This window comes from Callospermophilus lateralis, chromosome 3 (genome assembly GCF_048772815.1).
Source record: "Callospermophilus lateralis isolate mCalLat2 chromosome 3, mCalLat2.hap1, whole genome shotgun sequence".
NCBI lineage: Eukaryota > Metazoa > Chordata > Mammalia > Rodentia > Sciuridae > Callospermophilus > Callospermophilus lateralis.
Genome location: NC_135307.1, coordinates 173,141,339 through 173,159,572, shown reverse-complemented (window position 1 = coordinate 173,159,572; position 18,234 = coordinate 173,141,339). Strand labels below are relative to the sequence as shown.

The following is an 18,234-nucleotide window of genomic DNA, read 5'->3' as shown; positions in this document are numbered from 1 at the left end:
GGATACAACATCTTTGTTTGTATGTGGTGCTGAGGATCGAACCCGGGCCACACGCATGCCAGGCGAGCGCACTACCGCTGGAGCCACATCCCCAGCCCCAGAAACCTGTTCCTTGATAGCGTTTCTGGGTCATTAAGTTAGCCAACTCTGTCACCTATCTAGAAATTACTCAAGATTAAATAACAAATCGTCTTGCTGGGTGAATCATTTGGAGTTGAGTTTTCTGACACGTGCAGGCCAAAAACATCCTATTAAAATCTACATATGGAAGATCAAGATAGAAGAAACCTGGCCCCTGACAATCTTGCAACATACAATTAGCTGCCTACGCTGCCTGCCGGCCAAATTCTGTGCTTTTTCATCAAAAAGAAATAAACTCCCAGCTGGGCACATGCCTGTAATCTCAACAACTCAGGGGGCTGAGGCAAGATGATTCCAAGTTTGGGACCCTCAGCAACTCAAGGAGACCCTGTCTCAAAATAAACATTTTCACATTTTAGAAATGAATACACTTAAGCATGTGTAAAATGCTGCCCTTGTAATCAAGGTCAAAACATATTTGAGGGGCCATTGATGATTACTGTTGTAACATCAAAGCTAATGTTGGAACTGAGATTGAAGATGCAGCCCATCTGTACTTATCTCCTATCTCACCATAGCTGGGCAAGATGAAGTGGCCTTTCCTTCCTGCAGGTGTGAAGGTGAAGGGTGACAGAGGACGGATCGGGTCTGCTTGGCTCCAGCCTATTCTGAGACTGTGAAGCCACAACACCAGGTCTGAGCTGTGTACCTCCAGACTTATGATAGAGAGAAGTCTCATTCTTATCTTTCCATTATTCTACAATTTTCTAACATAGTGAGTTTCCTAAGAACTCAAAAACCAGCTGTCGCTAAGTGCTTACAGAGCACTAGGTAACTGTTGTCTCCCCTGCAATCATCTGTGAAGACAATGGGGAAGACATGGCCTAGATCTCAAAGATCTCAGAGATACTCCTGAGACAGGTCCCTTTACCCCCTCAGTCTCCTGTGTAAAGTGGAAATAATGATACCTTAGCCAAAGATGGCAAACTTGTTGGCCTGGCCTAGCCTGCACACATCTGTCTGTCCCGGGTTGTTGCTGTTGTTTGTTGTGGTATTAGGGAATGAACCCAGGGCCTTGCACATGATAAGTGCTCTACCACTGAGCTACATCCCCAGCCCTTTTTATTTTTAATTTGGAGATAGGGTCTCACTAAGTTGCCCAGACTGATCTCAAACTTGCAATCATTCTGCTTCAGCCTTCCAAGTCCCTCAGATTACAGGCACGGGTTCAGACCCCAGTACTGGGGGGGGGGGGGGGGGGAAGATATAGTGAACCCAATCCACAAGTCAAATCTTTTCAAACTACAAATGGATATCTTTAAAGTCAGAGACGATGCAAAAAATGTCCAAAATATGCCGAGTATGGGAGGTCCTGGCTGATGCAGTAAGACAAGAAAAAGCATGATGACTAAAAAGAAAAACAAAACCTTCGTTATTCACAGACAACAGGACTGTCAACATAGAAAAGCAGATTCCAAAACCACTGGAACCTACTTTGAAGCATTTATCTTCATTGAGGCATTTAATTTGTATGTATGTTTTACACCCCTGGAAAAAGGATCTCAGGATTATCCCTCCTATGTTTTCATGGTTCAGGATGCCAGCTGAGGGTGTCAACAGGATGAGCCTGAACTGACAAAATGGGAGCAGGTGACCCGGGTATGGTTGGCACACACCTGTAATCCCAGCAGCTTGGGAGGCTGAGGCAGGAGGATCCCAAGTTCAAAGCCCAACCTCAGCAACTTAGCAAGGCCCTAAGTAACTCAGTGAGACCCTGTCTCTAAATAAAATACAACATAGGGCTGGGGATGAGGCTCAGTGGTTGAGTGCCCCCGAGTTCAATCCCAGTTACCAAAAAAAAAAAAAAATGGGAACAGGTGACTCTGCCACTTTTCTAGGTCTTTGAGCTGCACATCAACTCTGGGGCTGATCACTCCTCGCTTGTTCCACCTATTGTAAGGTTCACAGCCGTTTTCCCAGCTCTGTGATCATCAGTGGTTTCCAATTTGCCAATGTAACCACGCTTCCTCATCACAGTCAGAAACCGAAGATGACTCTGGAGCGTGGCCCAATAAGGACTTGATGTTTGCCTCTCTTTTCAGCTCTGTGAACGCTCTTGAGAGCATCAGCCAGGACCCGCATGTGCACCATTATGGCGGTACAAAAAGAAGGCAGAAAGAAACCGTGGAAAATTTTTCAGGTTTCACCTTTGTTGCTAAATATGGGGTCAGTACTCAAAGTTCAATTGTGTTCCCTCTAACTACCACCAACAAACAATATATTTACATTTATGATAATTTTACTTACAGTAGCATCCAATCCATATAACATCTTGAAACGTATCCCAAAATTAAGAGATTTTTCTGGAAAAAAAAAAAACTATGCTACTGAAATTCAACCTGCGTGCAGTGACTCACATCTGTAATCCCAGTGGCTCAGGAGGCGGAGGCAGGAGGATCACAATTTCAAAGTCAGCCTCAGCAAAAACGAGGAGCTCAGCAACTCAGTGAGACCCTATCTCCAAATAAAATACAGAAAAGGGCTGGGGATGTGACTCAGTGGTTGAGTGCCCCTGGGTTCATTCCTCAGTAAAAAAAAAAAAAAAAAAAAAAAAAAAAAAAAAATTCATAAAAAAAGAGATCTAAATAAATGATAAATTAAGTGGGGTCATAGATGGCGAGACTCGGCATTATAAAATGCCAGTTCTGTATAAATGCAATGTGATTCCAACTAAAATGCTATGGTTTTCTGGAATTTAGTAGACTAGTTTTAAAACTTATATGGAGATTCCAGATATAGCTTAATAATGGTAAGCAGAAAAACGTTTCCCATAAAAGAAGAAACTAGAGTTCAAGTTCTTCTTTAGAAATCGATGATCTGGCCACACTGGACCCCCACCTTGACTCTTGTGGATTTTCAATGTGATTGTTACCTGGACTTAGGTAAGATCATAAGTGATTATTTAGAATACATGTTCTGGGGCTGGGGATGTGGCTCAAGCGGTAGTGCGCTTGCCTGGCATGCGTGCGGCCCAGGTTCGATTCTCAGCACCACATATAAAACCAAAAAAAAAAAAAAAAAAAATACATGTTCTGCCTGGTTTTGTAAATATCCTTGCATGGGAAGACTTGAGCTGGCAAGCAGAAAGAGTAAGAGAGTGGGAGGTATGGATCTAAGACTGATATTTATGGTAATATTGAGGTTCTGAGCATGACCATGAATGAGTGGCTGAGAAGGGATGGAGGAAAGTGCATCTAGGGATATAAAGCAAGGGAACTGGGAAGTGCAAGTGGCACATGAGTCAGGGATTATTGACTTTTCTGAGACCTGGAGTTGGAGGCAAAGGAAAAGATGGTAAGCTAGTAATAAAGACTCGAAATACTAAGAAGAACTTGCGTGTGGTGGCACATATGTATAATTCCAGCAAGATGGGAGACTGAGGCAGGAGGATCTCAGCTGGAGGCCAGACTAGGCAACTTAGCAAGACCCTATTTCAAAAAAGTTTTTTGAAAAGGACTTGGGGGGGGCGGTGCCAGGTGCAGTGCCACATGCCTATAATCCTTCCCAGTGGCACCAGAGGCTGAGGCAGGAAGACTGCAAGTCTGAGGCCAGCTTCAGCAATTTAGCAAGATCCTTAGCAACTTAGCTAGACCTTGTCTAAAACAAAAAGGACTAGGGATATGGCTCAGTGATTAAGCACCCCTGGGTTCAATCCCTGTACCAAAAAAATTAAAAAGGGCTCAGTGATACGAATGCCCCTTAGATTTAATCCCCTTTTTTTTAAAAAAAAAAAAAAAAAAAAAGCTAAGTAGAATTTAGAAAATATTTTAGAGAAACAGGAAAGCCTCTTTTAACAGTGGAAGAAAGGAATAATTAACTAACTTTCCTAGGAATCCACTTTGGACCAAGCTCTTTGACATAGGTGATCACCTGAACCTATAATGCATGAATAGATAAATTTATTAGTATGATAGTTATTAACATATTAATAGTAGTCCTTTGAGAGTAGCTATTGAGAGTTACCTACACATGGGACTGCCTAAATCTGCCAAGCGATCAAACTCCTCTCTTCAAACTCCTGCCTCCTTATCTGTAAAATAAGTGTATTTAGAGCATTGTATTTCGAAGAGTCCATGTGTTAAAGTCTGCATGCAGTATGCTCAGCGTAATATGGAGCACTTAAAAAGCACTCAATATATTATAATCATCATAAGTACAAGAGACGGTTTTTAAAAACAAAAATGCAATGACTTACTTGAAAAATGCATCAAAAAATAAGGACGGACAAATGGATAATGGGATAAGGTACAGTAAAAGTTTTGACAGGTGTGGTGGGGCACACCTGTAATACCAGTGACTGGGGAGACTGAGGCAGGAAGATTCCAAGTTGGAGGCCAGCCTCAGTAATTTGGCAAGACCCAACTCAAAGAATAAAAAAGACTGGGGATGCAGCTCGGTGGTAATGCAACCCTTGGATCAATTCCCAGTAGCTAATAATAAAGTTGTTAAAGTGGCAAAATTTCCACTAAAATTCTTTCTTTTTTTTTTTTTTTTTCCTTTGTTTTCAAATGCTCTTGATCCAACGTTAGGAGGGGGAATCGTGCATTGTGGTACACTTCGGGGGAAGGGACAGCTAAGTGCGGCTTTTGTTTGTTTTTAAATTTGAAAGTCACCAAAAAACAAACAAAATGAGCGAGATCTCCCTCTACACCGTCCCGCCTTTCGGCCGTGGGCCGTTAAACAGCGGCTTGAATGAAACCATCGAGGACAGCTTGCGAAATGCCAAATCCTCGAGAGCGAGGCCCAGGCTGCCAAGCCCGCCCGGGCGCAGGGCCGCCGAGCTCCCCGTCCCGCGGCGGGAGGAGGGGCCGGAGCCGGCGCCTGCGGAAACAGGGCTCAGCCGCTGCCGGGCCCGGGGTCGGCGCCGTCCAACATGCGCTGCACGTAAACACTCCTGCGGGGGGGGGGGGGCGGGGGGACGGGGGAGAGAAGCGTCGAATTTCAAAAAAAAAAAAAAAAAAACTCCAAACCCCACAGCCCCGGGCGGGCGGGCGCGCGCGATGGGCGCCCTTTGGCTGCGGGAGCGAGTGGAGGATGCTGGGAAGGAGGTAAAATGGCCACCGGCGGCGGCGCGGAGGAGGAGAGGAAGCGGGGCCGGCCGCAGCTTCTGCCCCCCGCGCGGCCCGCGGCCCGGAGCGAGGAGGCCGAGGGCACGCGCGAGAAGATGGGCTGGGCCCAGGTGGTGAAGAACCTGGCCGAGAAGAAGGGCGAGTTCCGCGAATCGCGGGCGCCGCGGCGCGAGGAAGAAGGCGGCGGCAACGCGGGAGGCGGACTCAGCGTTCCCGCGGGCCTGGCGGCGCCGGGCCTCGGCGACTTCCCCCCGGCCGGTCGCGGGGACCCGAAAGGCCGCCGGAGAGACCCGGCGGGGGAGGCGGCCGACCCCCGCAAGAAGAAGGGCGCAGCCGAGCCGGGCAGAAGGAAGAAGGCCGAGGCGGGGGCGGCCATGGCGGTCCTCGCCAGGCCTGGCGTGGCGGAGGACGCGGCCGAGCGGCCCCTCCAGGATGAGCAGGCGGCGGCCACGGGCCCGGGCAAAGGTCGCTTCCTCGTGCGCATCTGTTTCCAGGGTGACGAGGGCTCCTGCCCGACCCGGGACTTCGTAGTGGGCGCGCTCATCCTGCGCTCCATCGGCATGGACCCGAGCGACATCTACGCGGTCATCCAGATCCCCGGCAGCCGCGAGTTCGACGTGAGCTTCCGCTCGGCGGAGAAGCTGGCCCTGTTCCTCCGCGTCTACGAGGAGAAGCGCGAGCAGGAGGACTGCTGGGAGAACTTTGTGGTGCTGGGGCGGAGCAAGTCCAGCCTGAAAACGCTCTTCATCCTCTTCCGGAACGAGACGGTGGACGTGGAGGACATCGTGACCTGGCTCAAGCGCCACTGCGACGTGCTGGCGGTGCCCGTGAAAGTGACCGACAGGTTTGGGATCTGGACCGGGGAGTACAAGTGCGAGATCGAGCTGCGCCAGGGGGAGGGCGGGGTCAGGCACCTGCCGGGGGCCTTCTTCCTGGGGGCCGAGAGGGGGTACAGCTGGTACAAGGGGCAGCCCAAGACGTGCTTCAAGTGTGGTTCCCGCACCCACATGAGCGGCAGCTGCACGCAGGACAGGTGTTTCAGGTGTGGGGAAGAGGGGCACCTGAGCCCTTACTGCCGGAAGGGCATCGTGTGCAACCTCTGTGGCAAGCGGGGACACGCCTTTGCCCAGTGTCCCAAAGCAGTTCACAATGCCGTGGCGGCTCAGCTAACCGGCGTGGCGGGGCACTGAACGCCCGCCCGCCTGCCTGCCAGGGTGAACACACAGCCAGCTTACCCCTCTTAAGTGCCAAAACTTTTTTTTAAACCATTTTTTATCGTTTTTGAAGGAGATCTTTTTAAAACCTACCAGAGACATCTCTCTATGCCCTTAAACCGAGTTTACTCCATTTCAGGCTGTTCTGAATTGGTGGCTCTTACCAGAAATGTAGCGTGCAGATATGTCGCCCCACCCCCCTTTTTTTAAATTTATTTTCATTTTTGTATTTGAAGAGTTTTTTTAATTCCTTTTTTTTTCCATTTGTTTTTGGGGTTTTGTTTTGTTTTGTTTTTTTCTTGTACTTTTTACTGGCCCCTCCCCATACCTTTTTTTCTCCTCGGATTTTTACCCTTCGGGCTGCCTTTGCCCATCTTTATGGCCCAGCATCAGGTGCGGGGGCCCAACACCGGTAGGCGCTCCATCAGTGTTTGTTGAATTGAAAACATTGTTGACCGTGGCTTCTGTCAGAGTGTCTACCTTCTGCAGCTCTCCCTCGTCCCCTTTTTAATTTGCTGCTTCTAATCTCTGTGGTCTGAGAATTTGTGGAACCAGTGTTGTTAGAAGTGTATATAATCTGAACCAATAAGCTCTGAATGGTGGCTGAGGGCCTCTCTTATGGCATAAAAATGCATGGACTTTGTGGCAGCTCTTCTGGTGGCTCAGAAACCATTTTTCATAGAATCATGGAATCTAGAATTTTACTGCTTGGAAAGGACCTCAGAGTTGGTTTAGACCAATTCCTTGGTTTTTCAGCAGATGAAACATACCCATGGAGATTAAATGACTGGGTCAAAGTTGCATAGCTGTCTGGTGCCAGAGCCAGCCCATAGTAGAGTCCCCCGACCCCAAGCCCGGTGCTCATCCCACTACCTCTCACACTTCACAACAATTTCCTCAACACTTGAGGGCCCAGAAAGTCTGATCTCTCCACAGTGACAAACCCCGAGCAAAGCTGAGCGATCTGGGGGAGGGAACAGAAAGAGAAGGTTTGGCAGGGTTTTTGGAATATTTGGAAGACAGGGAAGGGACCAAGGCACAAACTCCACGGTGCATTCATTGCTCTCTGGAGGGTCATATCTGAATAAATGTGCCAGGTCCTTTGGAAGCCTCCTCCTTCCTCATTCATTGACACCAGTGAGAAACGGGGGTGCCCCTGAGTAAAGACACCTACCAAAGGTTTACATTTGCACCTTAGCCTCAGTAGCTAGGAACCCTACAGAAGGAGCTAGCTGGAGCTCATCTGCAACCTCCTGACCCTCAGGAGAAAGGCGGTTTACCAGTTATGAGTGAGCTGTTAACTGTAAAACGTACTTGGGAGATAGGCCAAGCAAGAGGGCATGGGCCAACTAAGTGTTATCAAGTTGAAGTAGAAAAGACAATACACTGCTTTTTAGTTTTTGTCTTCTTTTGCTATATGTTTTGCTATTTCCTTGTGGCTTAGAATGTAAAATCAATTGTTAAAAAGTTTTGTTCTAAATAAATATTTATCTTTTGTATTGCTATCACAGTGAGCTGTTTCCTTCTAAAGTGTTAGGTGCACAGTTACACAGAAACCAGTTCAATGCATCTCCCTACACACCATTTGTTTATCCTGCAAATGTATTTGCCGCCCCTGCAGGCAACACTTAGCACCTACTGTTGTGCCAGACCCACTGGAGTTCTTACCTAAACTCAGTGCTGCACCAGTCACTGGGAATACTGTTAAAACGCACGATTGGAGCCCTGACCCAGGTCTAAAGACTGACTCACTGGAGCAAGCTTCCGCAAGCATTTCTGATGGGCGGCCAGGTTTGATGACTGGACTGCCCTCGGGACTGCAGACCAGTGGAGAAGAGGAAGATGTGGGCAGTTATCTTAAGTGCCATGAATGGGATACAAAGCGTCTTGGCTGTTAGAAAAATGCCATCTCCTCCAGCTGAACGGGAGAAGGGGTTCTGGTGGAGAGGGAGAAATACCTCAACTGACACTTTTGCGAACTCCTCGCCCAGACTTTTGGGCCTGTGGGCAGAATAGGGCCCAGGTCTGGACTCCTGGGTTCAGTTCTCTGCGACCCTAGAAACAACCCTCCGAAGGACTTTCTAGCTCTGATAAAGAGTTAAAATTTTCCAGTGTATTGATTCTCTGGCTCAGTGATTTGAGCTGATCTGGGGCCTGGTAGGCTCTTGAGATCCCAGGGCCAGCTCAGCCCCTCTCCTTCCTGTGTCCCACAGCAACCAGACCCGCCCTCCCGGTTCCCCCATTTCCCCCTCCTCTGCCAGCGGTTTCCCTCCCTCTGACAGCCCTGGAGGCCGCAGGCCAGGAGAAAGCCTGCTTTCACCAGGCTCCCCACCCCCTTCCGTGCAGCTGGCTCAGCGCCAAGACACCGCCACCGTGGAAGGGACCTTCCCTCGCGCGCTCCGCCCCCCACTCTCCAGGAGCAGCCGGGGAAGAAACTGTTTCCCTGCCCATCCCCCACAGGATCCGCTCCAGGGCCGCCTGCCCAGCAACCCAGGGACTGAGCCAGGGGCTGGAGCCCAGCTAGCCTCCCCCGGCTTCCTCCCCAGATCAGGCAGCCCCCAAGTTACAATTCTTCACTGTTCGTGGGAGCCCCTGCCTAAGGCTGGCTGACTAACTGATTCATGCCACGCACTGGGGGGCCCTCTGAGCGGGGCCCTGCCGGGCTCTGCAGAGCCGCCATGAGCAAGGAGGGCGCTTCCCCGGACGGGAGCCGGTGGCGGAGCGGGCAGGCTTTACAGTCATGTACAGCGTCTTAAGATACTGGGCTGATGGCCCGCGATCACGGCTACTGGGGAGACTGAAGCAGAGGCCAGCCTGGACAACTTAGCAAGACGCCCCCACCTCCACCCTTTTTTTTTTTTTTTTTTTTTTTGCCGGCTCAAAAAAAAAGGTATTTGTCCTGGGGAAGAAACCAGCCAACCAGTATAGAAACGTCTGAAGCAAAGCTCCCCCTAGGAGGCAGCACCTTGCCTGAAACCCACGGGATGAGAGGGCCAAGAGGGGAGAGCTGCCCATGCAGAGACCGCCCGCAGAGAGCTCACTGCGCGTTCCAGCTGGCCGAGGGTCACAGCCGAGGTTGGAAACACCAAAAAGAGGTGACACGGGGCTCCTCGGCCTATCTAAGAATGGAATTTTGCCTCAGCCTCCTCCATTTCGTTCCTCTTTCAGCCCACGTATGCGAAGCACCAACCCTTTTCCCTTTCTCAGCAATGGAATGTCGCAGGGAGCAACTCCCTGGGGTCAGACTGTGTTAATGTGTTGGGTGGCCAGCCATGAGCAGCCGTCTGGGAGCATGATGGGGAGGTATCTTACAGGGAGGACGGCACACACACAAGGCACAGGACTGGGGATTGAGAGGGAACTTTATCAAAGCAGACAAACATCTGGAAAATGGGAACAGGTATGCCAACCCCCCCCCCAGTCATAGTTAATTATAACCCCTTAAGGAAACTATTGTTCCAAGACCCCAAAGTAAGTCATGGTTCTCTTTTGTAACCAGGTCATCATGACCCTCACAAAGAAAATTGGCTGAGAACTACACAAAATAACAGGATAATAACAAACCATTTATCAATCAAAAAGGGGAGAGGTATGAAAAATGAGTCAAGAACAAAGGGACCCAAACCCTGGAAGATGGATAGATGCACTAGCTTTCACCTTTAATATTAAATTTCTGTTTATTACTCTGTGACTTGCTTGAAATCCTTCCTGCAGGTGGGCAAGGACTAATTGCTGTGGACCCCACATTTGCTTCAGCTGCATGCAACCCCTCTACAACAAAGGCATTGAAAGAAACATACAAGGTGGGGCTGGGACTGTGGCTCAGTGGCAGAGCACTTGCCTCATACATATGAGGCACTGGGTTAGAGCCTCAGCACCACATGAAAATAAATAAATAAAATGAAGATATTGTGTCCATCTACAATTAAAAAAAAAAAAAAAGCAAACATACAAGGTGAAATTCCTGTTTTAATAGGGAGAGCTGGTTCAGTCTGAAGGGCCAGGGATAACTTCCCATGGAAAATGTTTAAAGTGAGATAGAAAGGATATATAAAGATTTAAATGTGAGAGGTGGTGGGGATTAAGGGATGGCAAGAGTTACTAACTTGTTCACACTATAGTATCATTGAATTATACAATTCCAGAATGCACCCCCTCACTTAAGCAATGTAAAACCGAATTTACAAGTCAAAACATCCAAAACTGTGGCTTACTCCTGCCTGCCTGCCACCTTCCAAATCTCATGCCAATACATGTCATTGCTGAAGCCCTAACTGTGAAGGAGTTTTAGCTTTCTAGCATCTGTAGCACAGGAAATGGATGGAGTAGAAATGGATGCTGTCTGCCAAGGAACCACACCCAGCACAACCAGTGTGTCTACAGTGCAGAGAAGGGGAGAGAGACAGTGGTAGAAGAAGAGGCTAGAGCCCCCAGGGTGTCTGCTAAGCCATTAAGAATTTGGGTCTAGCCAGGTGTGGTGGCTCAAGCCTGTACTCTCAGTAGCTCAGGAAGCTGAGGCAGGAGGATTTCAAGTCAAAGTGAGCCTCAACAATTAGGCAAGTCCCCAAGCAACTTGGCAAGATCCTGTCTCAAAATAAAATATAAAAAAAGGCTGGGGATGTGACTCAGTAGTTAAGCACCCCTGGGTTCAATCCTCAGTACAAAATAAAATAAAAAGAATTTGGGGGCTGGGGATGTGGCTCAAGCGGTGATGCGCTCGCCTGGCATGCTCGGGGCGCTGGGTTTGATCCTCAGCATCACATAAAAATAAAATAAAGATGTTGTGTCCACTGAAAACTAAAAAATAAATATTAAAAAAAAAGAATTTGGGTTTAAAGCTGAACCTTTAAGCCTGTAATCCCAGCTATTCCGGAGGCTAAGGTAGGAAGATTGCAAGCTCAAGACCAGCCTGGACAAGGTAGCAAGACTGTGTCTCAAAATTTAAAAATTAAAGAAGGATGGGATGGCCCGGTAAAGTAGTGCACACTTGTTATCCCAGCCACTCAGGAGGCTGAGGCAGGAGGATTTCAAGTTCAAAGCCAGCCTCAGCAAAAGCTAGGCGCTAAGCAACTCGGAGAGACCCTGTCTCTAATAAAATATTTTAAAAAGGGCTGAGGATGTGGCTCAGTGGTTAAGCTCCCCTGGGTTCAATCCCCAGTATCAAAAATAATAATAATAATAATAATAATTTGAGTCTAAGAATGATGAGGAGCCAATGGAGAATTTTTAAGAAAGGGAATCATGTGATTTAGAGTTTTTGTTTTTGGTGTTTTTTGATTTTGTTTTGTAGAGTTTTTCTTTGTTTGTTTGTTTGGTTGGTTTGGTTTGGTTTCTTTGGTTTGAATTCAGGTTTTTTACTTTGGGGTGTGTGTGTGTGTCTGGACCAGGGTGACACCAGGTGCACAAGCCTGTTCTTCCACTGAGCTCCACCCCCAGCCCTAGGGGTGTGTTTTTAAGATATCCTCTGAGATAGCTTGTGGAGAATGAATGGGTCAGAGGAGAGTCCCAGTGGAAATGGAGTACACTTTACCCAGTAAGAATGAGGGGATACCTTGGAGCTGGAAGGTGGAGATGGACGGAGAAGCCGCAAGAAAAAGAGATGTTTAAAGATTTATGTCAGTTAGACCTAGAGTTCTATGTGTCATGGACTGAAAAAAATGTTAAATACCAAGGCTGACCCCAGTTTTTCATCTTGTGCAATTAGATAGTGGGGTCTTTGCCTGAGATAGTGGGCAGAGGAGAAAACCTAGGTTCGGGGTGAAGGTCTTGAGTTTGATTTTGGACTTGAGTTTAAGGTCTCCATAGAGGATGTCTAAGAGGAGGTGTGAAGTAAGCGGCTGGATACATGCAAATCTTAAATTCCCAGAAGATTTCTGGGTTTAAGAAGTAAACAGGAATAGCTTTTAAACTGTGGCACCATGTCCCCTGGTGAGATAGGCATCTCATGTTGCAGCCGTCATTCACATGCATGTGTGTATTAATATCTAAATCTGAAATCAGTTTCTTGGAGCAGTATTTATGCTGCCATGTCACCTAACGGGTCATGGGAGAAAGCTAACACCAGCCAGGCTCATCCCTTGAGCACTTCTGACACGGGAGGGTTTTCCTTGTGGAAAAGGATATGACGACAATGTAAGGGACAGCCAGGAAGGGAGAAGGACAACAAGAGAGTGTAGCGACAATACAAACCCAGGGAGGACAGTTGCAAGTGGGAGGGGTTGACAACTGTGTGGAGGATTGTGAAGGTCAAGTAAAATTGACTTTGAGAAAGGTCAAGATCAGTACTCCAGAGTGCCTGCTGGACTGAGTAATGGGAGGTTCTCCGTGAGGGCCTTTAAAAGCAGAATGACAGCCAGTTGTGGTGGTGCACACCTGTAATCCCCGAGGCTTGATAGGCTGAGGCAAGAGGATCACAAATTCAAAACCAGCCTCAGCAAAAGCGAGGCGCTAAGCAACTCACAGAGACCCTGTCTCTAAATAAAATACAAAATAGGGCTAGAGATGGGGCTCAGTGGACAAGTGCCCTTGAGTTCAATTCCTGGTACCAAAAAAAAAAAAAAAAAAAGTAGAGTGATAGGGGAAGAAAGCAATTTAGGAGCACATGAACTTCCTTATATGTTAGTTTTTGTTACTACAACAAAATGCCTGAGGCTGAAACTATAGAGAAAAGAGGTATATTTATTTCACAAGTTTTGAAGGCTAAAAGTCCAGGATCAGGTGGCCCCAGCTACTCAGCCTCTGGCAAGATCCTCATACCAGATGGCATCATGGTGGAAGTGCATGTGAGAGACAGAGATCACATGGCGAGACAGGAACCCAAAAAGACTCAGGGAACAGGCTCCTTCATTTTATAACTCTTATCCCAAGGACCAACGGAGGTTGCAGAAGAACTACATTAATCTCTTCCCAGGGCGGTACCCATGTGACCTAACCACTTTCTACTTGGCCCTATCTCTACTACACTGGGGACCAAGCTTTCAGCACATGAACCTTTAAGAGAGACTCAAACCATATCCAAACCGTAGCATTCCTAAAATATCACTTTGATCATGTTACTCCTGCATCATGTTCTCTGGGATTCTTTCTTGCTCTGAGAACTCAGGCCTGGTACCCATTCCCTCCATAGGAGGCTACACTCCTTTCCCGCCTTTTTTTTTTTTTTTTTTTTTTTGGTTCTAGGGATTGAACCCAGGAACACTTTACCACTGAGCCACATCCCCAGCCTGGCTGAGTTGCTGAGTCTGACCTCAAACTTGTGATCCCCACCTCAGTATCCCAAGTCATTGGGATTAGAGGTCCGCACCACTGCACCAGGCTCCTTTCCAACCTTGTTCTCAGTCAGAGTGCCCACCACATCCCTTCAAGTCCTCCAGGTATGGCTGACCAGGAAAACCAGGAAATCAGGTTGGGAATGTGCAGTGGGACAAGACCAAGCTAAGGGCGAGCAGCGATGAGACTAGACCATAATGAGCCGGGACAGGAGTTCAATGGAGGGCACCAAGCATATGCAAAGCACTGGATTCATACAAGACTCGCTGGCTTGTCAGTGTAACTAAGAAGATTTGGGGGAGGATGTGAAAATAAACAGAGATGGTTTATGGAGAAGAATGCAAACTTTGCAGAGTTTTAAAATAAAATAGAAGAACATCTTCAGAATCGAGTTTGGTACTCTCTTTTCAAATTTAAAATTCACAGGATCTTTAACACAGTAATATCATTTATATGAAATGAATCTATAGCTGTACTTGGATGTGTGCACAAAGAACACCTACGATGGCGCTGGGGTAGGGCTTTGTGGTAGAGCACTTGCCTAGCATACTAAGGCCCTGGGTTTGACCTCCAGCACAGGGGGGAGAAGTGTATGTGCTAGAATGTTCACAGCAGTATATTCAGAGAATAAAGATCTAGAAATAACACTGACTGTCAATAAGGAACTGTTGGATAGGCTATGGCACATAAAAAGTTTGGGGACTGGGGATATAGAGTGCTTGCCTCACATGCACAAGGCCGTGGGTTCAATCCCAGCACCACACACACACACACAAAAAAAAAAAAAAAAAAAGAAAGAAAGAAAGAAAGGAAAGAAAGAAAAAGAAAAAGAAATAAAGTAAGCTACTATTTACATTTTGAAATGATGGAATAAATATATATTCTTACACATAGAATACTCTGGAAAGATATTAATAAAATTGATAATTATGTCTTCAGAGACCTAGATATTTGGAGTTTGGGGTGAAGGGTAAATTCACTTTCCACTGTATATGTCCTTTTTTCTTTGTTTTTTAAACTCTTTCATAAGTCCTACCAGCAAAAAAAAAAAAAACTTAATAAGAGCAAACGCAAAATCCAAGACTTAGAGAAACTCCCACAATTTTTTTTTAAAGGATGGGAATCCATTTTCTCTATCTTTAAAGATAAGAACTTTGATGTAAGCAGCCAACTCACCGGTCTCCCCGCTTTCAAACTAGGTCTCTTTCAATCCAGGGAAATGGATCCCTAAATGAAACTTGATCACATTACTTGATTGCCTTCAAACCTTTGTGTCCTCCCTGGGACCCCTGCCTTCCCGCCTCCTCTGGGCCTCCTCTCTGGTCAGAACTCACCCCCTCACTCTGGGTGGCTTCCATCTGTTCTAGCCAGTCATTCCTGCAATTGGACCTCTCTCCCCCACACTCATGGTTAACCCTTGCCTGCCCAGGAGCTCAGCTCTAATGCCAGCTCCTAGAGTCTTCTCTAGTCTTCTGGACCAGTACCGCTCCTGCTGTCCCCTGGCTCCCTGGCCCTCCCTCCATCCAGCAGTTCTTGCAGGTGTAATGATGTGTGTATTTATGCCATGCTTTGACATCTGCCTCTGCCTCTCAACATTGAGCTCATTGAAGGGGAGATCAGGTCTCTTTTCCTCATGCAGTTAGTACTGTGCCTGGCACATAGCAAAAGCCCAACAAGTATTTATTGCATGAATCATCTAAAGATTACTTGGCTGATAATACAGATCAGCAGGCCAGGCACAGTGGTGCATGCCTGTAGTCTCAGATACTCAGCATACCAAGGCAGGAGGTTCGCAGGTTAGAGGCCAGCCTAGGAAACTTAACATGACCTTGTCTCAAAAATAAATAAATAAATAAATAATAAAAATAAAAAGGATTGGGAATGTAGCTCAGTAGTAGAGAGCCCCTGGGTTCAATCCCCAGTATACAGATGAGGTCATGCATCTAGTTTAAGGACCCTTGATGTGCCCTTTACACACCCACCATGGACGCTGTAAACTGAAGGGCCTATTTATTCATCCCTAGAAAGCCAATCACTGAATTAGTCTTCCCACCTTCGATAAGGGTGTCCTTCAGCTCAGAGGTCAGGCCCTCAGTTAACCAGCTCATCCTCCTCTATTTCTCCTGCTGTCCCTTGGGTATAAAATCACTGAAACTCAACCTTCATGTCCCTGACACTTTGAGGCACGGGAGAGAAGCAACAGTCTCCTGGGTTCTATTTGCTGGAGTATGAAGCCAGGCTTCCAGACTTCCTGAGGCAAGAGTGGCCCTGCCCTGAGTCACCCACCATCCCTCCCCACAGGGCGAGGATTCTGCAAACACAAAAAGAACTGTCCATCCAGAGTTTGTGCCCACCCTGTCTGACACCCCATAACCCCCTTCCAAAAGGCCTTCCTGGCGTCCCTTGTTCATCTCACCTGAAGGCAATCTGTTACTCCAGATGGACACCTTATAGCTCTGAGCCTTAGGCCTCATGGCAGCTGTTGACAAGAAATAACTTGGATGTGGCAACAGGGGTGTCCACTCACACATGCTAGCTCCCTCACTGACAGAACAGGAAGCAGCTGGACAAGGGCCAGATGCAGGATAACTCTCCTTGGGCCAACACATTCTGGCACAGAACTCCAGGGTCCTAGAATTCTAATTTGAACCTGGCTTTCTAGGATGTATATCCATCAAGGAGAAGAACAGAACGTATCTCACTGAACACCTGCTAATCCAGTCATGGGTTAGGGGGTTGAGGGGTTCTCTTGAGAGTGGTCTGTCATGAAAGCCAGTTTGACTCAATCTCTTGCATATCCCCCTGTGAGCCCTTAAGAGAGGTTCCACTAATAAAAGTCTTCACCATTTACAGGGGAGAAGAGACCCAACCCTGCACCTCTTAATCTGCAGACTGTGAATTGAATAAATCTTTATTCTTTATAAATTACCCAGTCTGTGGTATTCAGATATAGTAACAGAAAAGGGACCACCTATGTCTCCAACTATACACTTGTCCTTAGCATCCCAGTGCCCCTCTCTGGTTCTGTCATTCCTTGGCTCAAACCACATAACCTTTCTGGGCCTCACTCTACTCAGCAAGAATATGGGTCTTGTTAGTGTACAGACAGATGAGGATGGTGGGAAAATGAAGTTAAGAAAATAATTCTATGAAATGGACCCACCTGTTGACCCCTACATGATTTCTTGACTAAAAGCAGTTACCTGCAGCCCTGCCTGGCCTAAGTGGACAGGATATGTCACATTCTTCAGCAGACTACCTGTTATCTGCAAGGAAATGCAGGCAGGAAATAACATTGATAAGAGAAACCCAAGTTACTTTGAAGGGAGAGAAAGTTGTGACCCTTTTCACAGACCAGATTCTGGAAGATAAGGGTAATTCCTCCTAACCATAAAACCTGTAAAAATGATTAAGAATCCAATGAGAGGGCTGGGGTTGCAGCTCAGTGGTAGAGCACTTGCCTAGCAAGTGTGAGGCATTGGGTTCGATTCTCAGCACCACATACAAATAAATAAAATAAAGGTCCCTCAACAACTAAACAATATTTTTTAAAAAAAGAATCCAATTAGAACTGCTTAGTATGGGCCAAAGTGACACAGAGTTGTCATGACAGTGGGGTCTTAAAAGCCTGATGTCATCTTGCTGTCAGTCTAAAGTCAAGAGGTGGACTTGGGCAGGACTCTACGGAAATTTCTCTGGGATCCCCAATAAAACTGGAGTGCAGGAGAGACATGGTGTCTATCTCCTCTCTGAGAGGACTTATTTTTCTCCCTTTAAAGTGTCCCCTTTCATTTTCCTATCCTTTCAATACAACTCCTGTTACTCTGAGCAACATGTCTGAAATCTTTCTGATTTGATCACAAGAATCAGGACTTGAAGGGGGGTCTTCATGCTGCCTCAGTTCCTCAGAAGGCCCCAGCTTTGTAACGGTCTCGGTCTCATCAGGACTAGTGAGAAGATGAAATCAAACAATTCATGTAAAGGGCCTGGCAGAAGGCCAGGTCTTCTCCCTATAGTAGCTCCCATCATTAGTTTATTATTTGTTTTATGTCTTTGGTTATTACCTCCCATGATTTTCTCTATGACATCCAAACAGGTCTAGGCTTTCCACACCACTTCTGCCTCCTAACAACCATGACATCTCTCCCATTTTCTCTGCCTAGACAAATCCTACCCCTTCTTCAATTATAATGGCTACTGTGGATTGCACACTGTTCCAGGCGTTGTATTAAGAAACTTAGTGCATTAGCTCAACGCAGTTCTGACACCAACTGAATGAAGTGGGTACTATTTGTTACTGCCCAAACACCAAGACTTGGGGATCTAGAGAGTTGAAACACTGGCGCTGAGCAGAGCCAGAGGGCTGTTAGGCAGGGAGGAGCCTGATTGCAGTCAGGCCTCCCAAGCACCAGGAGAGACTGCTGGTCGTCCCCACTGCCTTCCAAGGCACCAGCTACCCCTCCTCCTCCGAGCCCCTACATCCAAGGCTGTCAGACCCCGTTAGCCTTAGGGGTCAACTGGACTTTCAGCCCCAAAGGGCG

At 47.3% G+C, this 18,234-nt stretch overlaps 1 protein-coding gene across 1 annotated transcript; it reads left to right on the top strand.

The window, feature by feature from the left end:
• Nucleotides 1-5,130: 5,130 nt before the first annotated feature.
• Nucleotides 5,131-7,878, top strand: Zcchc3 (zinc finger CCHC-type containing 3). The gene has a single exon (XM_076849016.2). The coding sequence runs from the start codon at nt 5,195-5,197 to the stop codon at nt 6,398-6,400; it is 1,206 nt and encodes a 401-aa protein (XP_076705131.2). The 5' UTR covers nt 5,131-5,194; the 3' UTR covers nt 6,401-7,878.
• The last annotated feature ends 10,356 nt before the right edge of the window (nt 7,879-18,234 follow it).

Bases quoted from the DNA above. Each gene is read 5' to 3' on its own strand.
- Zcchc3 (XM_076849016.2), top strand. From the start codon at position 5,195: ATGGCCACCGGCGGCGGCGCGGAGGAGGAGAGGAAGCGGGGCCGGCCG.